The sequence below is a fragment of the Pectinophora gossypiella genome, chromosome Z, assembly GCF_024362695.1.
Source record: "Pectinophora gossypiella chromosome Z, ilPecGoss1.1, whole genome shotgun sequence".
In the NCBI taxonomy this organism is placed as follows: Eukaryota; Metazoa; Arthropoda; class Insecta; order Lepidoptera; family Gelechiidae; genus Pectinophora; species Pectinophora gossypiella.
In genome coordinates, this window is record NC_065433.1 from 19236237 (window position 1) to 19261198 (window position 24962).

General features: G+C 36.2%; 2 protein-coding genes and 1 long non-coding RNA gene across 5 annotated transcripts; all 3 read left to right on the forward strand.

Moving 5' to 3' along the window:
* The first annotated feature begins 748 nt into the window (after nucleotides 1-748).
* LOC126380565 (general transcription factor IIH subunit 1) lies at nucleotides 749-17579 on the forward strand. 3 transcript variants are annotated; one of them, XM_050030065.1, is made up of 12 exons: nucleotides 749-770; nucleotides 6485-6646; nucleotides 8172-8373; nucleotides 8628-8764; nucleotides 8853-9054; nucleotides 9436-9541; nucleotides 9699-9833; nucleotides 10888-11157; nucleotides 11423-11521; nucleotides 15184-15310; nucleotides 15939-16129; nucleotides 17294-17579. In XM_050030065.1, the coding sequence occupies exons 2-12, from the start codon at nucleotides 6493-6495 to the stop codon at nucleotides 17414-17416; spliced, it is 1746 nt and encodes a 581-aa protein (XP_049886022.1). In that variant the 5' UTR covers nucleotides 749-770; nucleotides 6485-6492; the 3' UTR covers nucleotides 17417-17579. The 3 variants fall into 3 exon arrangements, with proteins under 3 accessions (XP_049886022.1, XP_049886020.1, XP_049886021.1); XM_050030063.1 differs by lacking the exon at nucleotides 749-770 and adding an exon at nucleotides 6220-6361; XM_050030064.1 differs by lacking the exon at nucleotides 749-770 and adding an exon at nucleotides 6220-6318.
* Nucleotides 1004-2107, forward strand: LOC126379738 (uncharacterized). Its single transcript, XM_050028553.1, has one exon. It carries the CDS (start codon nucleotides 1004-1006, stop codon nucleotides 2105-2107), a length of 1104 nt encoding a protein of 367 aa, XP_049884510.1.
* A 3162-nt stretch (nucleotides 17580-20741) lies between the features above and the next one.
* On the forward strand, nucleotides 20742-24900 carry LOC126380601 (uncharacterized). The gene is made up of 2 exons (XR_007568492.1): nucleotides 20742-22590; nucleotides 24039-24900. It is a non-coding gene; the product is annotated as an uncharacterized LOC126380601 (long non-coding RNA).
* Nucleotides 24901-24962: the final 62 nt, after the last annotated feature.

Here is a 24962-nt window from a genome sequence, read left to right on the forward strand (position 1 = left end):
CACAGCATTCATTTCAAATTGGCATCTTATCGCTACTCGTGAAATTCCTTTTTATACGTACTATACATTTTCTAAGAATTATTGTTGAGTTTGAAATAAGGAAAAATATGGCGGTCAATTAAGTTAAGTCGCGTTAAATTTCATAATAATTTAATTTAATGTAACATTTTTAAACCCTAATAATCTTTATTGTGACCAGCTCGTATCGAAATAGTAATCCCGCGCGGTTGGCATGTCCATGTTAAGATTTCGTCACGCAATCCCGCCTAATTGCACTGCCTATTCTGATCACTGGATCATACAAATTTCATGATACACGATATCTTAGAAAATTTATTTCAATTCTTTTAACAATCTAAATCATAGGTACATAACATAACAAATAGGTATTTTATTGCACTAACAGAAAAATACAAAACAAAAGAGAAATAGAAAAAGTACAATAGGCGGCCTTATTATTATTTGTTGGCCTTTGTTCTACCTACACGATAGCGAATTGGCGACAGTAAAATGTTGTGTGGATAATAATATGACGCGTTGTATTATGGAAAAATAATTTGAAATCCTATAATGTCAAGAGAGTAATATATTAGCGAGGTTTCTAGTTACTTCCAAGCCTATGTCGTATTTGACCTTAAATAAAAATATGTACGTATACATATATCATCATAGGTGTAAGGTGTAAGTCGAGTCAGGTTTTATGGGTTTAGGCAAAGTTGGTTAGTATTGGTTGGACAGCCGGACCAGACGCAAATGACATGTTTTAGGATGTATGTACAAATTCTTTTGCCTTTGCAATGTAGAATAAACGTAAAAAAAAATGTCAGAAACCGCAAAAAATGGTCGACTGAGTTTTTCGGAAAAGGCGCGGGAAAATACGGACGTGTTTTAAATTTGCATTTAAATAATATTTCGGAAAATTTGTATAATACTGTATATATTTATAAAAATAGGATTACAATTAACTTAATTCTATAGTGTACATATAAAAGTTTGAGTGAAGATGGGGAAAGGCGCAAAAAAACGTAAAAAGAAAATTGATTCTGAGGAGGCCGGGTCTGATAGTTCGGCAGACTATAATTCAATGAAGTCATTTGAAGTAGAACCTCCAAAGGATAAGTATGAAGTCTTCAAGATTCCTGATTATGTTCGATATTATCCAGAAGATGGCGGCAACTTTGAATATGTTGTCTTCATGGAAAGTACGAAGCCTGAGCAACCTCTGGGTGCTCGAGATATGATGTCCCTTGCAAATTCCCTGAAAAGATACAATAAAGGAGTGAAACAGCTGCAAAGAATAAATAAATTTAAAATTGGAGTCATATTTGAGCGGCCCGGCCTGGCGAACGCTGCTCTAACAAATAAAAAATTTTTGGATTCGCATAGTCTGAAAGCGTCGATACCAGCGTCCTCAAGTGAGGTCACTGGTGTAATAACTCACGTGCCTACAGACCTCTCTAATGAACAAATATATTCTGCATTGACATCAACCAAAAACATTGTCACTATTCGAAGATTTATGAGGCGTGTCAAAAACGATTTTGGAGAGTTCAATTTAGAGCCAACAAAGACTGTATCCATAACTTTTTCATGCCCAAATTTACCCGAAAGTGTTGACCTCAACAGCTGGCGGTTCGAGCTTCGTCCGTATATTCCACCAGTTAAACAATGCTTGAAGTGTTTGCGGTATGGACATATCGCAAAGTTTTGTAAAAATGCTGAACGCTGCTCCATCTGCGGTGAGTCTCACAATTTTAAAGTTTGCACCAAGCTACCCAAGGATGCTTCTTGTTGTCACTGCAAAGGAAATCATATAGCTATATCATCTCAATGTCCAGTCAAAAAAGAACAAATAGAATTAAACAAACAGAAAGTGGAGACCAGATCGTATGCCTCTATAATTAACCAGAAGTCCTTCCCTCCGTTGAAGCAACATCCAACTGACCTCCTAGCATCTTTACTTAACTCAGATCAAATACTAAACATGGTTGTGGAATCAGTGGTGAAGCTGGTTGCTATGCACAAAAATAGTGAGGCATCAATTTGCTCACAAAGTATTAAGGACACGCTCTTGGATACTATAAAGAGAAACAAGAAATCTCAATAGTTTATTCTTTCTTTTCTTTTTATTATGGATTATTTAAACATAATTAGTTGGAATGCTCAGAGTTTGACTGCTCATAAAAATTTACTAGTTCATTTTTTGAAAGAGAAAGAAATCGATTTAGCTCTGATTTGTGAAACTTGGTTAAAACCTCATATTAATTTTAATATTAAAGGATATAACATTGTAAGATTAGATTCTGGTAGTCGTCACAATGGCGTAGCCATTTTAATTCATAATAGTTTACAGTTTGACAAAATAAACACTTCTTTTGACGATTCTTTACAAAATATAGCTGTACGATTGAAATATGGCAATAAGGAAATTTCTTTTGTTTCTATATATAGTCCTGGCAGTAATCCTTTATTTTCTAAAGTAAAGTTCGATAATTTAATCAGTAATATACCTGGTCCCATGCTGATTGCTGGTGATTTTAACGCACTGCACACAGCATGGGGTTGTAGTGCCATTAATGCATGTGGTCGTGGCATTCTTGAAAGCATTAGTGACAATGATTTAGTTTTATTAAATGATGGCGAATTGACTACAGTTGGCTCAAGCAGTTGGCAGAGGAATGCTCTTGATCTTGTAATGGTTTCTTCATCACTGGCACTTAATTGTGAGTGGTCAGTTCACAATGATCCGCTTGGCAGTTATCATTTACCTGTAATAACAAAGATTGAATTTAGTGATAACAGTTATTCTGATATACATTATCTTACATCTCCCACTCATTTTGATTTTCGTCTAGTAGATTGGGTAAAGTACAGTCATAATTTAGAGATTTTGTTGCAGAATTTTTACTATGATGATTCAGATCCTTTAAAATGTTACTCAGATTTGTTACTATTGTTGGATCTTGCATTGCATCATTCTGTCACAGCTAGTAGGAAGTCTACACAATCAGTTTTTACATACAAAACTCCTCAATCCAGATCTCGTAGGAAATATGTTCCACTGCCTTGGTGGAACAGTAATTGTACCAAAGCTGTGGAGGATTCTAAGGCCGCATATATAGAATTTAAAAATAGTCTGTCAGAGGAAAGTTTCCTTAATTTTAAAAAGATGCAAGCAATTAAAAAACTTGTTTTAAAAAAAGAAAAAAATTCAAGCTGGCTTTCTTTGTGTGAGACATTCAATCGTTGTACTCCCATATCTAGAATATGGAGATTTGTTAAAAAATTTAAAGGTTGTTCTGCTCCATATAAAAATGTCTACACTGATTGGTTACATGACTTTTTGAGAAAATATACTCCTGATACTGTTGAGGCCCCTTTAAAATATGACCCTATTTACAATGAATGTAACAGTCAATATCTAGTGAAACCCTTTAGTTTACAAGAGTTTAAAACTGCAGTTCTTTCACGACGCGATACAGCTTATGGCCTTGATGGTATTCCATATAAGATGTTAAAAAACACAACAGATAAATCTAAGGGAATAATTCTACAAATATATAATTTACTTTGGTCTAGTTCAGTTATACCTTTGGATTGGAAAAAAGATTGTTTGATTCCTGTATTAAAACCAAATAAAGATAAAACTAAGGCTAATTCTTATAGACCAATTGCTTTAACTTCCTGTTTAGGAAAAATTTTCGAACAATTAATAAAGCAGAGGCTTGAATTTCATATTGAAAAAAATAACATTTTACCTTCAAATCAGTTTGGCTTTCGCAGGGGCAAATCTTGTAGAGAGAGTATAGCTCATCTTCAGCTTGATATTTTTGACTCACTTAAAAAAGGTGATATTCTGATTGGTGTTTTCTTTGATATCATTGGTGCTTTCAATAATGTTAATCATCATATTCTTTCTTGTGAACTCTTTTCTCTTGGTATACCTGAAAAAATTGTAAGTTGGGTTTTTAATTTTTTGCATGGTCGTGAAGTATATGTGAAGTCTAATAATAAATTAATAGGTCCACGTTTTTCTTATAAAGGTGTGTGTCAGGGAGGTATCCTATCACCTCTGTTGTATATATTGTACATACATAAACTGAATAGCATATTAGGAATACAAGTGAGCAACTTGCAATTTGCTGATGATTTAGTTATATATTTTGCTGGGTCTGATATCCAGCATGTATCATCTGTTATTAACTCTGCTCTTGATAAACTAAAAAAATATTTTGGTTACTTAAATCTTGATATAAGCCCCGAAAAATCAAAAGTTGTGGTTTTTGGTGAGTGTGATTCTGATGTTGACGTTATATACAATAATGTTAGTCTGCCAATTGAAAATGAAGTTAAATTTTTAGGAATAATCTTTACTAAAAATCTTTCCTGGAATAGGTATGTTGAATCTGTGTTGGGTAGAGCATTTCAAGGCTATAACATCTTGAAGTCTTTATCAAGTATTGATCCAAAAATCTTGTTAATGCTGTATAAATCAATAGTGAGAAGTCACTTTGAATATGGTTTTTTGAGTTTTGCTTCTGATCCTAAATTGGTACATAAGTTAGATGTTTTACAAAATCATAATTTGCGATGTATTACAGGAGCAATGAGAACTACTCCAATTAATTCCTTGCAAATAGAATGCAACATTCCACCTCTATCACTCAGGTTTAAGTTTTTAAAGTTCAAGTTCATGATAAAATTATCTTCAATGCCTTCTCATCCTTTATTTAAAAAAATTGATTTTTATCATAGATTGCATTGTCCATCTAATCTCTCTAAAGTACCGTATGTGTTTCATGACTTCTCTAACATGATTGAATACAGGCAACAGCATACAATATATCAAACTAATAATAGTTGGATCTGTTATACTGGACAGTATGAGAGCAATTTTTACAATATTAACATCCTTATTGATACTCACTTAAAATGCAAAGAAGAGGTGTACGAGCAGATAAGTAAATTTCCTTCACACAAGCAGATATACACAGATGGGTCTAAAACTGATAATAGTACTTCTATGGCCATATACATACCTAGTCGAAAATATAGCCAAGGTGTTAAGCTTCCAGAACAGATGAGCATATTTACTGCAGAATGCCTAGCTATTTTTGCTGCACTTCAATTTATTGAACATAATATTCGTGAATCCAAACTTTGGCTTATCTTAACAGACAGTATGAGTAGTCTGCGTGCTCTTCAAAATTGCAAATTTAACTCAAATTCCAACTACGTTTTGCATGATATTAAACAATTATATTATAAATTGAGCACTCAGAGCGACATCAATATAACTTTAATGTGGATTCCTTCTCACATTGGTGTAGCTGGAAATGAAAATGCCGATACTTTGGCTAGAGCAATTTCAAATTTTTCAAACGACTCAAATGTCAATGCAACAACCAGGAATGTTGCTATACCTCACACTGATTTACTTCCATACTTAAAACATAAATTGATGCTGGACTGGATGCAGAATTGGGAGGAAACTCTCAAAACTAAAGGACAGTGGTATGCCAAAATTAATAAAATAATTAGTCGCCCGTGGTTCACAAGATCAACATATCTTCATGAGAAAAGATTTTATAGTATCATGTCACGTCTAAGATTTGGACACTGCCGATTTAAATCACATTTATGTAGAATGAACATCATTTCATCACCGAAATGCTCAGCATGTAATACAGATCAAGATCAGACCCTTAATCACATATTTTTTGAATGCCCAGCTTTTAGTATTCAGCGATTGATTCTGGTTGACAGATTATTGCATATTTATGGAACATCAGAAAGCATCCCGCGCGACATTCAAGACGTTTTGGCAAATATTGCAACATACAGGGACTTGTATGCTTTTATAATATCTTCTGAAGTGGAGTTATAAAGGGGATTTGTATACTTTTCTTGGATATAAGAAATTTGGATATGTCATTTTTATTACAAAGGATTTGAATTGAAAACATGGATTGAACATAATAGAACATGGATTGTACACGGATATTAACATGAAGAAGACGTGGCTTCGGCCTTGAATATTTTAGATAAGACACTTTTATAAAGGACTTGAAATAAAGAACATTGAGAAATACTCACACAAGACGTGGCTTCGGCCTTATTAAGATTTGGACATGACAAAAAAATACATTAGACGACGGCTGCACGGCTTTGCCTTTGCCTTTCCCCAAAGGGATAAAAAAGTTAAAAAAAAAAAAAAAATGGTCGACTGAATATGTGTTTTTTGTACATGTAGAAGTTCATAATAATTTGTCACATTTTATAGTGAATTGAAGTTATTTTATCTTGAAATACTATTAGGTAACTGTATGGTACTGCATAACTACTATACTCGACCACTGAGGTGATATATGACAGATTTTCTCAGATTTGAATCAGCACACGACTGCCACAAGTTCCAAGATTCAATAATTTACTAGTTTTGTAGAACTTTTTCGTGTATTCTGATATGTTAACTTTGTGATAGTCACGAAAATGACAACGTCTTCGGAGGACGTGTTGCTCAGCGTAAGCTACGTGAGATATAAAAAGGGAGATGGTACATTATATGTGATGAACCAGAGGTTGGCTTGGATGTTGGAAAATCGTGATACAGTAGCTGTGTCTCACAAGTACGCTGATATCAAAGGTAACCTATAAATTTTTCATACAAAAGACAATTCAGACTTCCAACTTATTTAAAAACTGCATAACTTGCAAATAAAGTATAACCCTACAACTTGCTATAATTCTGCAATTAATATTCCCTTGATGTATACTGGCAAATTGTCTAGTACTGCTTTGATAATGGGTAAAGTTACTATGTTTTGTATGTCTCAAATGCTTCAAGAACTATTTCAATTTACTATTTTATTATTAATAGTATTTCCTTTCGGTATATTTAGATATTAATGATAGCTGAACAACATTTGCGCACTATAACTTGTAAAACATTTGTATATTTAATACAACTACAAATTTCCAAGTGTGAATCTGTCGTTGGCTATAAAAAAGTGTACATACATAAACATAGTATGTACACTTATTATTACTATTTAAAAAACATTATTATTATTACTATTTAAAAGCCTGCACTTACATGGGCGGTGAACGGTAATAACAACTGCATAATATGAACCACTGAATGAATGTCCAACCTATAGTCACAATCACTCTTTAGCTACAAATTATCGGGATACAATGATGGACTTTCGATTTTTATCTTTCCCCAAAAAAAGTATAATAAATATATGAATATTAAATACTGTGGAGGCTGATATCGCACACGGGAGTGGTGGTGGATTGGTCATATCCTGAGAAGACCTGTTGAGCACCTGTCCCCACGAGCTCTGACCTGGGAAACGTAAAAGGGGTGGTCCAAAGAGACCAGGTGACACTTGGTTGACTGGGAATTAAAAAATTAGCATGTCATAAGAGCAAGTTACATTACAGTGGTTACAAAAGATCACAAGTAGTGGAAATCTCTTGTTGCAGCCCTACATCCCAACTGGAGATAAAGGGATTAGAAGATGAAGAAAAAAAATATAGATAGTGCTGTATATAGATAGATAGTAACTTTAATGTGATAATTACTTATTTTCTCAATGCTCGGGTACATAGTTAATCAAAACTTTATTGGGATGGCAGAAGCATAAATGAATATTATAATTGTTATTTGGATCAGATATGTCTAGAAGTATGTTGCTACCTACATTGCTTGCTTCTCTTTATTCTGATTTGAATAATAATAGGTGGAGGTTATGTTGTGCCTTGGTGTAATAACAAAGGTTATCATTTATACCCAAAGATAAATGCAATAAAAAAGGATGCATAAGTCTGTTACCTATGAAAATAGAAGGTTAAACGAAGGCAATGTTATACAGCACCATCATCTATATATGTTTTGGGGATTGTGGCCTGGAAAGTCCCTCATTGTCACCTTTCTACTGAAGTCCTAAGCTTGACATGATGAACCTAAAATAGTTAAAATATACCTAAACCCTATTGAGTTGGAGATGAGGTTACACTTAAGTTTTGCAATATTAATTATGCTCTGGAGGGTAAGCAGTTGAATACATTATATATGTTTTCGTCTACACCCAGTCTAACAGAGAAGTTTTAAAAGTTTTCGACATTTTTGGTAATTTTTTGTACAATAAGAAATATTTTTTCAGCTCAAAAAATTTCACCTGCTGGTAAGAGTAAGGTACAACTGCAAGTAGTATTACATGATGGGACGTGTTCCACGTTCCATTTCGTTAATCCAGCGGGTCCAAAGGCACAAGCAAAAGAGAGGGACCAGGTCAAGTCATTGTTGCAAATGTTACTTCCCAAGTTCAAGAGACAAATTGATGGAGAGCTGGAAATGAAATCTAGGTGATTAATATTACTTACATTAGAATGAATTGGACATTTATTAAGACCTGTTTTCAAATGGTTGCTAATTTAAGAATTTGTGCAAAATTTGACAATCAGGAGAGAGATTTAAATATTAAATAGATCTTGTGCTTTGATTGCGTAAGTTCCTTGTCACATGAACACATCTGACAAGAGTACTTAATAAGTGTACATTGCTGATTTCCTCTTGTTATTAACTTTATGCTCATGTGTTATTTTTTGTCGTATTTCAGAATACTGTCACTCCATCCAACCCTGAAGCATTTATATGAGGATCTCGTGATATCAAAAGTGATAAACAGTGAGGAGTACTGGAATACTCCTACTCTGAAAAATTATACAGAAAATACTAATACTAACCAGGAAGCAGGTATCTATCTATATACACCTCATTAATTTGCATACTCATTTAGTGAACAAACAAACATAATCCCTTATCAATTATAATATTCTTTCAGGTGTGTCTGGAGCTTTTTTAGCTGACATACAGCCACAGACGGATGGATGTAATGGTCTCAAGTACAATCTCACTCAAGATGTTATAGATGCAATATTTAAAACATATCCTGCTGTTAGGAAGAAACATATTGACTATGTTCCTAACAAAATGACCGAAGCTGAATTCTGGACTAAGTTTTTTCAGTCCCATTATTTTCATAGGTAAATTGTTATTTAAAATTTATCAGCTTTACGGAAGTCCTTTTTACTGGTTAATTTTTTGTTTAATAATTAACTCGGGCAAATCAATTAGGCATATTATGCCGCGAGGTATCTCGTTGATATGCAACCCGTTTTACGTGTGCTGTCAACTTAATTTTGCCGGGATATTTGCCAATGTAAATTTAAAAGAGTGAGGATTGTTAAAGACTTCAACCTAAAAAGGATGTGTATTGCACATATTTTACGCATGTTGATTACCCGTCCCTTTCCTTTTCGGCGTATAAGAAAAAGCAGTTATAACTTTAAATAAAATTAGATGGTGTCTGCAGGTATCAGCACCAATGTATATCTATGTGTAGTTATTTTTTATTTTTTTTACAGGGACCGAATAGCATCATCTTCTAGTAAAGATTTATTCGGCGAATGTGCTAAAATGGACGACCATGCGATTTCATCTGCCATGAAACATACGACACTAGACATGACTGTACGTAAACTATGAGTCAATTACAAACAAATTGCGATGTAAAAAACATCCATTATTTAATCTACTGAGTATAATTAAAGAGGTTTGCAGTTTTTTATAGTAAATACCCTTATCATTTAACCATATGATGCAAAGATGTACATTTTTGCGTTGTCAGGTGGATTTGCCTCAATTCTCGGAACCAGTGCCCCTCCTTCCAGCCGAAGAAGAACCGCCCCAAGAAAAAGAACGAGGGGACAACACGTCAATACATCGTAACATGATTAAGCGATTCAATCAACATTCAATAATGGTACTTATGATTTCAAATTTTAAGGGATAATATGAGTTTAGCATTCAGTTGAACTATGCCTCCTCTGACATATCATCATCATCATCATCATCAGCCTATTAACGTCCCCACTGCTGGGGCACGGGCCTTCCCTATGGATGGGTAGGGAGATCGGGCCTTAAACCATCACGCGGGCCCAGTGCGGATTGATGGTTATTAACGACTGCTAATGCAGCCGGGACCAACGGCTTAACGTGCCTTCCGAAGCACGGAGGAGCTCGAGATGAAAACATTTTTTTTTGTGGTCACCCATCCAATGACCGGCCTTTGCGAAAGTTGCTTTACTTCAACAATCGCAGATCGAGCGCGTTAACCGCTGCGCCACCGAGCTCCTCCACATATATATACGTACAAAATCTCATGTCTATTTCCCGAGGGGTATGCAGATACTATGGAATTCCATTTGCTTGCCATCTTGACATACTTCTCTTGCTTCCTCTACATTCATCAATCGCTTCATACACGCGCGCCAGTTTAGAGCAGACCATCGTAGATTTAGTATGAACTATTTTAAGGACATCTCCAATTTGGTTAACCAACCTCCTTCTAGGTCTTCCTCTGCCAGCCCTAACAAACAGTCTTGGTCTAATATGCCACATCTCTCTCTCATCACACTGTTTCTTATTCTACCAGTCAACACCGCAGACGCTACGCAACGATCTCATTTCTACGATATTAATCCTACTTTCATACTTCTTCTGGCATACCTAAGACTCACTACTGTTCTCTAGCTTACGTAGCGACCAGGGGAATTTTAAACAGCCATCCTCGCATCTTGCGAAATATATTGGCTAGTCACAAATGCATGTCTGTCCATTCACTGAATTATCCAATTTCACTGCTCTTTATATGTCTTCATCACATTCACTCAGTCTAATTCTCTGATTAATTACCGATTTGTGTTGCTTTCCTCAACCTACATTTGTTTTGTCATTCTTGTTATTGAAACTAAAATAATATTAGTATAATTTACATTTTATTCTACTTTATTCAGTAATATATTTTTACTTTTTAGGTGCTCAAAGCTAGTCATAAAACAAATTGTAATAATAATAATAACAACAGCAATAGCAATAAAAATTCAAATCATAATAATAACAAAATCGTCGAGAATGGCAGAATAAAGGAAACCAATGGTGTAGCGGAGAAGCGGCATAAAACTGCGGAGGAGACATGCGATGGCGAACAACCCGAGAAAAAGAAAAGAATATTGGAAAAGATTCATTACGAAGACTTAGAAAATTCAAATAAATCAGAAGAGGCACAGGAACTAAAGTTATCTAAGGTCTCGTAAAAACATTTAAATAAAGCTTAAAAATGTATATGCTATGGGCAATTATTCCCCGGGCAGTACTTGGAGCGGGCATTATTCATGCAGACTATAATTATGACCGAATATCTCAGGTTGCCCATAACATATACATAAATCCATTGTAAAACTAATCTGAAAAGACTGCAAGACAATGGGCAACATCAACTTTGCTAATGCTTCAGTGTAGATTTCAGCTCTCTGTGAACTGTTATGTTTAATATGTGTTACTGGTTTACAGATAGAAAGATATTTACTAGGACCATCTTCGCAAATCAACCAAATGAACGCAATTACGAACAGCTCACCTCCGTTATCGGCATTGGCTTCTATTTGTCAGGTAAGCTAATCTATATCATAGAATAAAGCTACGTGTAGAACGGCCACTGCTGCCTGCTATAATTCGGATCGGTTCCGAGCTACGTTATGGCCGTAAGCCGTTAAGGTCTGTCTCACTCGTAATTACACGTTAAGGTGCAGTGTCTCGGCTGTGTCTGTAACTCAGAATCGATATAGTACTTCTATTTTACATTACATATTGAGCCCATATGCATGGCACCTCCAGCTGGGTACCTTTTACATTTATACCTATCGTCATAAGTTAAAGTAACATTGTTAGTACATTTATCGGCCTCACCTGTCACAATAAGCCATACTATCCAACGGCAAGTAGGTAATAATACGGTTGTTGAATGCTTGCCCAATATAATATTTATAGCCCAATAGTGTAATGTGGAGTCCATATTTGCCTGATATGGCCTTAGGCAATGCTTCAAATGTATGTTCATAGCGGCGATTCCTTCTATAGTAGCCGTGTAAACTATATGTAAATACAACGCTGTGCGTTTCTGAGCCTAACGTCTACTAATTATATATATTTTGGTAAGCAACTGCGAGTGTAGTAAGCAAGTGCGATTTTGGATTGAAGTGTGCGTGATTGAGGCGATAATATAAAATGCTAGTTTACTACTTCGTTTTCGTATAATATGTTATATTGCAGTGAGCCTCTAAGTCCGCCGGAACGTGCTCTAAGTAGTAGATACATCCTTAGAAAGTACCCTATGTCTGGCTCGGGGTTTCGATCTATGTCCTAATTTTCATTCAGATCAGCCCAGCGAATATCGGTTTAGTCTTGAAAGGTAACAGACAAAGTTACTTTCACAGCATCACGCCTGTACCCCCAAAGGGATAAGGAGAGGCGTACAGTATATGTATAAACCCACGCCCACCAGCCATGTTTAAGTCGCATGGTTATAATGTATTTTTATATAATAAACTAGATTTCGCGTGGTTCGCTCGCAGCAAGCTGCTCGCGTGTCCTGTATTAGTTCGAAGCTTTGTATGGCGGCCATCTTGTTTTCGTGAAATCAAAAAAGTTCTAGGTGCTATAGTTTTGCCAGGCCGTAGCGTGTCTCCCTGATGCGGAGCAGTTTTCCAAGATGACGTTCCGATCACACCCCTGTACATCATTTTTACACCCGAGACATTTTCATGAAAAACAAAAATTTATATGGCGGCCATCTTGTTTTTCGGCCATTTTGTTTTTTTTTCACCGGCGATAAAATTTGACCAAGATTTAAATAGGTTTCGTGAAAACAAAAAAGTTCCAGGTGCGATAGATTTGCCAGGCCGTAGGGTGTCTCCCTGATGCAGAGCAGTTTTTGAAGGTCGGGAAGTATTTCCATACTCAACATGACATTTTGATCACATCCCTCATACATCATATTCACCCCCGAGGCATTTTCGAGAAAAACGAAAATTTTGTATGGCGGCCATCTTAGTTTTCCGCCATTTTGTTTTTTTTTTACCGGCGATAAAATTTGACCAAGATTTAAATAGGTTTTGTGAAAAAAATATTGCTCCAGGTTTTATAGTTTTGCCAGGCCGTAGGGTGTCTCCCTGATGCGGAGCAGTTTTTCAAGATCGAGCAGTATTAAAATACTCAACATGACGATCCGATCACATCCCTATACATAATTTTTACCTTCGAGGCATTTTCGGGAAAAACGAAAATTTTGTATGGCAGCCATCTTGTTTTTCCGCCATTTTGATTTTTTTTCAACGGTGATTGAATTTGACCAAGATTTAAATAGATTTCGTGAAAACAAAAAAGTTCCACGTGCGATAGTTTTGCCAGGCCGTAGGGTGTCTCTCTGATGCGGAGCAGGTTTTCAAGATCGAGAAGTATTTCCATACTTACCAATACGTTCCGATTACATCACCATACACAGTTTTTAGCCACGAGACATTTTGTGGAAAAATAAAATTTTGTATGGCGGCCATCTTGTTTTTCCGCCATTTTGATTTTTTTTCAACAGTGATTGAATTTGACCAGGAATTAAGTAGGTTTTGTGGAAAAAGAATCGTTCTAGGTGCGATAGTTGCGCCAGGCCGTAGGGTGTCTCCCTGATGCGGAGCAGTTTTCCATGATCTGGAAGTTTTCCCATACTCACCGGGTGGTCTCGATCACATCCCCCATACATCATTTTTACCCCCCGACGCTCCTTCTGGGAGAACAATTATGTCAGTGAGTGAGTGAGTGAGTCAGTCAGTCAGTCAGTCAGTCAGTGGGTTTGCAGCTATATATAGTATAATAACTAGCTTGCCGCGTTTGACTTTGTCCGCGTGAATTCCATTCAAACTTTCGTCACTTGTTTCACCGAAAAGTCCTTTCCTACAGCTCACTTACATCATTTAATGAAGTTTCTTCTTAGACCAGACAGGTTTAGCTATGGGTTGATTAGCTAGTCAATTTCTTTTGTTTATTATAATGACGACTAGCGGTCGTCTGCGACTCATCTGCGTACGCCTTTGTAAATTACAGTGTATGTGTTATTCTGATATATAAGGTTAAAATCTGTCCCCTTTTCCCAGTAGTCTTACCAGTTGAACTATTGGGAATTTCCTTCCCAATAGGCATACAGGTAAGACCACTGAGAACTTTGTACCCAGTAGACTTACCAGTAAAACAAAATTCTCAATAGCCCTACTCGTATGTAGACCCTACATAGTGAACTTGACTCTATGACCCAAGATAAAACATTTGCTTGACGACGACACTTGTCACATAATTATCCCCCTCATGTTCCCTACAATTGTCCAGTGTTCCATCCTTCTTTCTTTTACTAATCCCACATATTTCCACAGCAACCTCATTCATACCTTCCTTAAACATTCTCCACAGATCTTCTGGAGTCACATCTTTTTCCCACTTACTTTTCACATCATCGTCTTTGCTAATTCTCAACTTTTATACGGTCAAGCTCGGTTTTCAATACTCGCGCAATGTTGAGTAAAGGAAAGAAATTACGGATATTGAGGATAATATTAATACGGAAAGAGCGTGGGATGCACTAACAGTAGCTCGAGGGTCGGAGAGCACATACCCTTGTCCACCTGAGTAATCACTGCACAGGCAATAAATCAGGACGGAACTTCTGAACGTCCTCACCGAACGTGTATATTTGTTTGTCATTTGAAAAAATGTCTTAGATTTAATAAAGTTACTGTCTATTAATTCCTTTAGGACCCTGATACCGACCCCGCTGGCGTGGTCGACGATATCCCTCAATTAGCGGTTATCGCTATCGACCCACTAGGATCGATTAATTCTTTCAAATATTTTTCCTCTCAGACGACACCCTGAGCCGAGGTTCGCGCCCAATTGGGCACCCTCAGGCCTGTTGTCTTAAACGTTGTACCGGGTGAGAGCCTTCAGCGCACCCCAATTGTCCGGCCATGTAGGTAATGCCATCTGCGGTAAATCTACAATAAGTGAAGTCGAAAAAAAAAATTACAAGGTTTTTTACATTTTAACAAAGTAAAACTAATCGAAGTCTTACTATTCAGAAAGTCTATTGGGAAGGAAATTCCCAGTAGTTCAACTGGTAAAACTACTGGGTCGAAGGCAATGTTCGGTAGTTTTTGTGTGAAAGAGTAACAAACATACATTCTCATAAAATTTGGTGTTAATAGTAATATAAAATTATGATGTTTACGTAGGCGTGGTCGAACGGTCAGCAGTGTCAAAGACCAGTAAGGCTGAGTGCGGCGGCGGCGGTGGGTGCGCTTGGTGAGCTCAGTCCCGGTGGCGCCCTCATGCGGCAACACCATGCAGCTTCAATGGCACGTGAGTTACAAGCAGCCACACCTTTTTTCTACAACACATCCTAGACAACACTATGTAGCGTCCAATTAATAAACAATATTTACATGTGTTTACAACAACAATATTTTTATATAAGAGCAAAAAGACCGCCCATTTGTATAGTTTTTAATGTTTCTGTTATTGTGCGATAAAGTGATTTGATAAACTCACGCCCTTAATCCCTAATATAAAGGGTGGGCACAACCACAAATTATTAGTGATAGGCGACAATTTTATTGTAAAGAATAATTAATCGAAAGGAAAAATCATTCAAATGAATTTTCATCGCTGTTGTTCATTAATTTCAACAATTTTTCATTTTTGGACTATAAGTTACTAATCGTGATCAAACACGTTAGAATATATTATTAAAAAAAATGGAATATCGAAGTATCATTCAAAATACGATTTGTGTAGTAAAGAAATTAATACATAATTAACTAATGACAATACAAACGTAGAATTACTTACCTAATTAACTAATGACGGTTAAATTAGGTGTTGTATTTGGCAGCCCTCAGACGTCACACGTTTGTTCGTCAGACGTTTGTTGAATAAACATTTTCTCTCTCTCTCTCTCTCACACATAATAAGATATTGTGTTTTCCAGAACTAATTCCAGCAGATGTGAAGGCAGAGCTGCATCGCATATATTTGTCCGGTGGTGAGTTGCTGCGGGAGCTCTGGAGATGTTTCCCGCAGCCGGGGTCAGCCGCGGATACCGAGGACACTGTAGTCAGAGCCGAGAAATTTTACGAGGCCCTGCTACGATTTAGGAATGTGAAATTGAGGCCATTTGAGGTATGTACTGTTGTAATAAGGAATATAGAACGGCAACTCTCCGTACCCCACCAGCGTCTGAGCTAGGTTTACCTCACTCCCCCTCGAGCGGCTGCGCGCAGACCGTTGTTATTTTTTATCAGTTTACTTTCCTTGTTCGAATTTTGAAATTAAATACCGGCGTTCATTCGAATATTTGATCTCACGGTAATTGCCCGCGCCGGGGCGCCTGTTTTGCGCCTATAAATATTTATTTTTCATGGTGACTGTTCATCAAAACATGATAATAATTTGCAATAAAATCGTACCTAGGCTAAATGCTGAATGTTAAAATAATGTGAATGCAATTATTTTAAGTCGTGTAAAGCCTAGTTAGCGATTTGTGTAGTAAAGAAATAAATATTAATTAATGATTATGTAAGCTTCTTTCGTAAGTAGAATTACTTAACTAATTAAGAAAAAATAAAAAAAATATAAGAAGCAAAAATATTTGTTAAGGATCTCTCAATGCGTCTTATTGGGGCTTCGGGAGATGCTAGGGCTGGTAGTTATTTCTGTCAGAGAATTAGCCTGGCGATTCAGAGGGGTAATGCTGCCAGCCTGTTGGGCACCTTGCCTCGATGTGACGCTTTGGAGGAGGTGTTTTTTTTATAAGATGTGTTTATTTTGTTTATAATTGTTTGAATAAATAAATTTCTTTACTAATTAAGAAATGACGGTTAAATTATTAAAATAAAAATTAGGTATTGTAATTAGCAGCCCTCAGACGTCACACACGTAATTGCGCGTGTACGACAAAGTCAATGTGTAATGACTGTGTAAAACGAGGTTGTTTGTATCCGGGGTTGTTGCTTAACTTTAATGATTTTATATAGTCTGCAGTCCTGTGGTATACAGGCTTGCTTCTCAATTGAGATGCGCCGGTTCGAATCCCGGTACAGGACTTACACCGTTGTCATCCTATTTTGTGATCAGTCCAACTTACAGCCACAATTGGTACTGAAGAAACTAATCTTCCCGTCGATGAGCGTGTTGTGGTAGGTAGACAGCCAGTCGTTGGTATACGTTACACAGCTCCCCTCTCTCGGTGTTTACGACGCGCTCGAGATGATAAGCAGCTGAACGCAATCTGTTTTTATTTGTTTAGCAAAAAATTACCTAAATATTTATTTTTATTTGTTTCAGGAGAAAATGCTCAGAGACCTTACCCCTCTTGCTACATCGTTGACGAAACATATGAACCAGATGATCGATACGGCTTGCTCAAAATACGTAGTTTGGCAACAAAGACAAGCTAAACTACGGTAGTATTGGCTTTTATCACTCTTTCGAAGAGTTGACATGAAAATATTTAGATATTTTATTTCAGTGTTTCAAATGGATTATGAAGCTGCTAACTATCACGAGTTATTGCGTCATGTATGTATATTATATAATACATTTACAAAACCATATTTACAATACAATAATAATAAACAGAGTTACAATAAATACTATAATATATATATTATATATTATAATACATTAATGTAATTTGAAATATTAATTATAGTTAATATATGTAATTGTAACTATTAAGCATACATAAGAATTTATATTTGAATATATCATTCTTGTTCATATATACTTAATGACAAAATTAAAAAAAGCAATAATCTCTATTCCTATATTCCATAAAAATCCAAATAGTTATAGATAACAAATGTTGCTATTTTAGACAAAGTAGTTTTTTTTCTGATCGAGGTAACATTAATATTTAACATAAAGCACGCCATTTTTGAAAAGTTATATAATATTTTTCGTTTTTGTTATAATTTTGAATGGCATACGCTAGACACCACAGCACTAACATATTCAACATGCTTCGAACTGATTTAAAATATTCCTGTAGAGCAGCGAAACAAGCACACATAATATTTTTGTGACTTATTGATTACTAATAAGTCTATTGATTACAAAGAGCTAGTTTAGTAAAACAAAGAAATAGTCTCTGGTTTAATGTCTGAAGGAAAATATTTGCATAATGTGCATTGGATTTTTGAAAACGTAAATAGATTATTGTGCATCTTCGGTTAGTCTTCCCGATACTCATACAATCTTCGTCGTCGTTAAGAGCTATATTTTTTAATAAAAGCGTATTTTTTATAACAGAATTTATCGAATCCACACTAGCTACATAAACGTCATGCACCATGAAATATACTTTCGATGTTTTACGGAAGTAAGCAAGCAACTCTTGTAAATATAGCTAGTAACAGACTGAACTTATAATAAATAGCAGTTACTAATAACAATTGAAAGTGTTAAATAGTTGTAGCTGATCTACCAGGTATATCCACAGTTGTTAGATATATAATGTAGGTGTAGCTACAGCTAGCATGCCTTAAAAATATTTATCTTGTTCAGCTTAAATATACAATAGTTGTCAGTTATTAATAGCTTATATTCCTTTTTAAGCGATCACGATTTTTATATTACATTTTTACAAAGTATTGAGTAGAAGTAGTCCAACTTTAACGCTAGAATAATTATTAGACAATGTATCCCAAATCTCAACGACTGTTGACGTACTTTTTGTTCCTTAATATTACGTACTTGTTTTTGAATGTAATTTTGATGCTCAGGCGACTAATTGTTTCGTATGACCAATGCAAGAATATAATAGTATGTGAGCTGTATGCACATGAGGCTTACACATATCATTTTGCTTTATAAGTCATTTTCTTGCAACGAAACAACATACATATCGTCGCGTATAGTGATGACCTCATAAGCTCATTTTTCTGAAATCTCATTCTGTTGTGATTTTCTCCAACAAAACCTGATTGGTAAAAGATTGTGGTCAAATTATACCTTGTTGAAACTAGCATGTCCATTGCCGATATTATTAAGACAAAATGAGCATTAGGTATCGTTCCAACACCGTGTTAGCAACACACTAATAAGAATAAACTGGTATTATCCTTAATTTTGACAAACTTATTCGTTCCTTTATTGTTTTGTTATAATTATGAAGACAGCGACAATAATATCGCTCTAGATTTAAGTGAAATGTCCAAAATTTCTAATGTTACCATTTTGGTTGATTTAGTTATTAAAAATTAGTATTTAAAATTGGATATTTTGTAGATCGTTGAGGGAAGCGGATTTTTGATTGAAATAAAACTTGATGAAAGCAATAGTAATGTACCTAACTAATACTATGAGTGAGCATATTTGGGTATAAACTTATGATGATTATAAAGTAATTCATTTAACCAAATAGTAGCTGTAATATTGAAATTATGATTACCGCTCGATCGTAATTTCGTATTACCTATTTTAGTACAATAGAATAAATGAAGCATAGAATGGGAATCTTGTACAAGCCCTTCAATTTATTGCCTTTGACAAACAGATAATAGTTAAGTATAGTAAAAATCTTGTTGAAGTCTTGTATAAGGTTTTGTATCTAGTGCATAGTGCCTTTATAATTTACTACCTCTTAATCTTGTTTGTCTTATATTAGCATGTTAAGTGTAGAACTTCATCCGCACTAGGGTATAGGGGCAAGGTGCATGGGCCCGTAAATAGGGTAGTTTCCAACTAGTCAAATCAGTTACTTTTCACTAAACGTCAAAACACGAAGTTGCTATGGAATTTGTATGAAAAAGCAACCTGTGACGTCATAGATAATAAGTGTATTATTACATTTTTCTTTAACATTTTATCACGTTTTTCTATGACGTCATAGGTCATAGGTTTTTTAATACAAATAATAATTACATTTTTCTTCTAAATTGAAAGAAGAAAATGGTTTTTGTCACCTTTAGATCTATCTTTTTTTATTAATCAGAATTTCACAAAATATCTTTGACCTAGGAAACTACCCAATTGCGTTCTTGTGGTTTGGGCACATGTCCTATTTAACACTTCTTACTGTAAAATTAATTTTCCGCAAATCTTACCCACTTGTATATTATGCATATTATACTTCTCATCTCCGTGTTCTCATCAAACGAATCGAAACAAGACGAATCGAAATAATCTAGATATTGAGTCCTTGGCCTGAGACATTTACATTTTATAAAAACACTTTTTAATCAGGCAAAAGACAGTACCAGTCAACAACATTTCTTTAAAAAAATATTAAATAAACGAATGTTTATTTAATTAAATAAATGTACATAACATAAACAGCCTATACAATACGTTGGGACGTATTGGGCATAGGGCACAGGCTTCTCCTCAGTCAACCGAAGGTATGGAGCATACTCCACCACCCTGGGAGTTGTGGAACCAACTGCTTAAAGTGTCCTCCGACCACGGATCATCTTGCTTTTTCGGACAATCGGGTGATCAGCCCGTAATGTCCTTACCAAACTAGCTATCACAAAGTGACTTTTGTGTTAAGTTCCCACCGGGATTCGAACTCCGGACCTCGGGATCGTGAGCGATACTCAACCACTGGACCACGGTGACCGTTTTGTTGTTATAAAATGACAATAGGCACATTTGTATGAAACTTGGTCCAAGAACCTTTACTGATCATACTTATACGCAATGAAAGCTTATTATTTCCCTATGAATCTGGCAAAGTTCTTGATAGAACTTTGAAAGTTCTTGATAGAAATAGTAGAAAAAGAACCCCGGATCTGATGATCCGGGGTTCTTTTTCTACGGCCATCTATGTCCTGGCTAAAAATGTGATAAAATACAGTGGTGGACTAACTCGACGGAAAATTCCACTTGATATTGACTCGGAATCATAGCGCAATCATCCCTCTCAGTTTCCGTACGATGTCACAGACACCTTGTATTGACAAGTTGGTAATGTCTGCAAATACTAGTGGTCTAGTGGTTAGAGCGTTAGGCTCACGATCTGGAGATCCGGGTTCGATTCCCGATGGGGACATTGTCGAAATCACTTTGTGAGACTGTCCTTTGTTTGGTAAGGACTTTTCAGGCTTGAATCACCTGATTGTCCGAAAAAGTAAGATGATTTTGTGCTTCGGAGGGCACGTTAAGACGTTGGTCCCGGCTATTAGCCGTAAAAGCACCTCCACCAACCCGCATTGGAGCAGCGTGGTGGAGTATGCTCCATACCCCCTCCGGTTGATAGAGGGGAGGCCTGTGCCCAGCAGTGGGACGTATATATGGGCCGTTTATGTTTTTATGTACATATAGAGGTAAGAGTCAGTAGTTACGTCAAAGGTCGACCCTTCAATAAAATTAAATCACAGTTTGCTGAGGTAGTATCAATCGTATGTGTCACGGGTTCGATTTTATGAGCAATATCCTCACAGTTGGGTTAGACACTCAGTGGCCCCGATTCCTGCAGACATCTCTTAATTTTACTTTAAGTTATACCTGTCATTTTCTTATCCGCCGAAAAGGAAAGGGACGGATGATTGACAGCTCTTAATTTTAGGAAGAATGAGTAAATAAATGAATAACCCGGGCGAATTTTTAGACGGTTGTTTTAGATTTGTGCTTAAAATTGACGTGTGTTCCATAAATTTTATGCTTGTCGATTACCCGTCCCTTTCCTTTTCGGTGGATAAGAAAATGACAGATATAACCTAAAATAAAATTAGATGGTATTTACAGGAATTAGCACCATTGTAACCATTGTCAACTTGCACATTTTTTTAAGAACAAGTACAATGAGCTATGAATTTAATTAAATTTTAAATTTGGAACATCAACATTTAAGAAAATACCCACAACTCACCAAGCTTTCTGTTAGAACAACGTGATAGGTGGTGAGCCGTATCGCCTCCTATAATGGTCGAGCCAACTGTGATAGTTAAAACTGCACTTGAACTCATTAGTGCAAGTCCGTTACCGGGGCTCGACCTGGCGCTCCCCGTTCGTAAAAGCCGGTGAACCACATTCACCACCTTATGTTAGTGGGTCTTCTTATAGTGTGGGTTGTGAGGTGGAATACCAGCCTCGTCAACCCTGGTGTCAGGGTTACTATTGAGCCGCCAAAGGCCCCTGACATGGTTCATGTAACGACTACTTACTTACATCAGTAAGTAGTAACCGGGACCAACGGCGTAACGTGCCTTCCGAAGCACGGATCATGTTACTTTTGGACAATCAGGTGATCAGCCTGTAATGTCCTAACAAACTAGGGATCACAAAGTGATTTTTGTGATATGTCCCCACCGGGATTCGAACCCGGGGCCTCCGGATCGTGAGTCCAACGCTCAACCACTGGACCACAGAGGCCGTTTTAGACGCCCCATTATGCGTGCTATTAGTTGACTACGTAAGCCAACTTACTTTCCAGAAGCTCAGAAGCCTCCTGGGGTATTGACAGGCTTCGCGGAGCGACTCCATTAATTTGAGCATTTGTACCCGTTCTGATAATCTTTACGAAAAATAAACTTGCAAGATGTTTCGATTTTTTTGATGAGAACTTTATGTTGAGTGCCGATCGTTAAATTGGACCGATCGAGATCTGTCTGAGCAAGTCATGACGTGCCGGCATTTGTGTGCGTCAAGCTAGCGGCCTCAAAAAAAAAATGGGCACGAAAAAATAATTTGACCATACCAAAAAATAGTACTCTTATTGAAAAAAATAGTACCTGTTGTAAAAAAATTAGTACCATCACGGTTCTGGATTTATAGCCATGTTTTATTGCACTTGCTAGCTTGACGGTGAGCGAAATTTGGCGAGAGTTAACGACAAGGTCTTTCGCTTTGATTTAAACGCCAAAAAATAGTATCGAAATAGTACTCACCCCCTGCAAAATACCGAAAGTAGTACTTCAACGGTTCCAAAGTTATAAAGGCAGTTCTTTGATCCCGCTAGCTTGACGTTTTGAAAATACCTATTATCTGGGGAATGCTTGCATACTTCAGTTTGTAACTAATGTCAATAAACTCGTATGAAATAGTACTCCCTACTATCATAATTTGGACCTGATTCTCTTTGTAGAAATATGTCAAAAAGTCATTATAACCTATGTCATACATTTATCAAGACGAGTACAGTCGCGAACAAAATTATTACACATGGTCAAGAATGTTGTCAGATTTCAGTATTTTTCCCCATTTTTGGGTAAAAATTGGTGAAGTGCCAGGGTTGTTAGATGAAAGTAATATCATTGTTGAAACTCTTTGAGTTATTCTACAAATACTGCAAATTGTTTATTAACAAACACTTCGATCCGTAACAAATTCAACATGAAGGTATAAATTATAAAATAAAACAGCAGATCAAAAATGTATTATGATGTATTAAAATCACAGATTGTTTTCGATAAGAACTAGGCCCATGCAGCCATTTTCTATTAAAATTAGTGCATATGGGTGTATGCAATAGGAATTTTTTGTAATAGCAGCACTGAAGTGCAAAGAAATGGTAGGGTAGACCTCCAAAATGGCAATACTTACGAATAAATTGTGAGGTTATGTAATTGTCTACGTGACTGTATCAACAACAAATGTATGGCATAGGTTATGATGATTTTTTAACATTTCTACAAAGAGAATCGGATCAAAATTATGATGGTAGGGAGTACTATTTCATAGGAGTTTATTGACATTAGTTACATACTGAAGTATGCAAGCGTTCCCCAGATAATAGGTATTTTCAAAACGTCAAGCTAGCGGGATCAAAGAACTGCCTTTATAACTTTGGAACCGTTGAAGTACTACTTTCGGTATTTTGCAGGGGGTGAGTACTATTTCGGTACTATTTTTTGGCGTTTAAATCAAAGCGAAAGACCTTGTCGTTAACTCTCGCCAAATTTCGCTCACCGTCAAGCTAGCAAGTGCAATAAAACATGGCTATAAATCCAGAACCATGATGGTACTAATTTTTTTACAACAGGTACTATTTTTTTCAATAAGAGTACTATTTTTTGGTATGGTCAAATTATTTTTTCGTGCCCATTTTTTTTTTGAGGCCGCTAGCTTGACGCACACCGGCATTTAGTGATTTGACCGATTATTTCATGATATGCCGAATATAAAGTTAGGCAAATCGATGGGAGCAACGTATGTGTCGATTTGCCCTACTAGTCACTTGGCCTCATCGGGATATGGATGAAAATTACGGGCAAATCAGGAAATGCCCATGATGACTTGCCCAGGCAGACCTCGGTCGGTCCGGTTTAACGATCGGGTTACGATATGTATAACAATGATGTACTATTATAATGGACGATAGGCTGGTCCCTTGCCATCATAAGGATCATTATATCTCTTAGGGCTTCGTATCATAAAAACACGAGTCGCAAGTTGTCTTCTGATTACTTGTGGCTCTGCTTACCCCATTAGGGATGGGGCGTGAGTTTATGTATGTACTAAATGTATATCGATATTCCGTTTACCCATACAAAAGTCGCCGTAATAATGTCGAATAACTGATAGGTATCTCAGTTATTAATTATTTGTAGGAGGCGTGTCGCGCAGGGGATGTTGATCGCTTTGCTGATATTATTATTTATCATAACCGTTACTATAGGGTACATAGGCACGTGTCGATTGTACAACTTGCAATGTAAATAACAAATGAATTTGGTCGTAGTGCATAGGGTTATGAATGCGTGGTAATCTTATGATATTCCAATACAATGTCCTAGTGCGGACGTAGTTATTTAGTTTATTATAACAACAATACAAATTGCTATCTGGCATGCATGTTGTTTACCTCATCATTATTGTCAACGACTTTTTAGGTGGTTTATAATGGGGATTTCCAAGTAAGCAAACTTTTTTGAATTACTATTTGGATTGCCGAAGACTTTGTTTAGTTTATGTATCATAAAGTGCGCAATAAACAAAATTTTTAATGATTTCCTGTGTTATCTTTTTATACCTTAATATATTTCCTTCGATTCTCGGCTTTATTATAGGC

Bases quoted from the DNA above. Each gene is read 5' to 3' on its own strand.
- LOC126379738 (XM_050028553.1), top strand. From the start codon at position 1,004: ATGGGGAAAGGCGCAAAAAAACGTAAAAAGAAAATTGATTCTGAGGAG.
- LOC126380565 (XM_050030065.1), top strand. From the start codon at position 6,493: ATGACAACGTCTTCGGAGGACGTGTTGCTCAGCGTAAGCTACGTGAGA. The intron at 8,374-8,627 runs GTGATTAATATT...GTCGTATTTCAG, and splicing joins GAGCTGGAAATGAAATCTAG to AATACTGTCACTCCATCCAA. The intron at 9,542-9,698 runs GTACGTAAACTA...TTGCGTTGTCAG, and splicing joins ATACGACACTAGACATGACT to GTGGATTTGCCTCAATTCTC.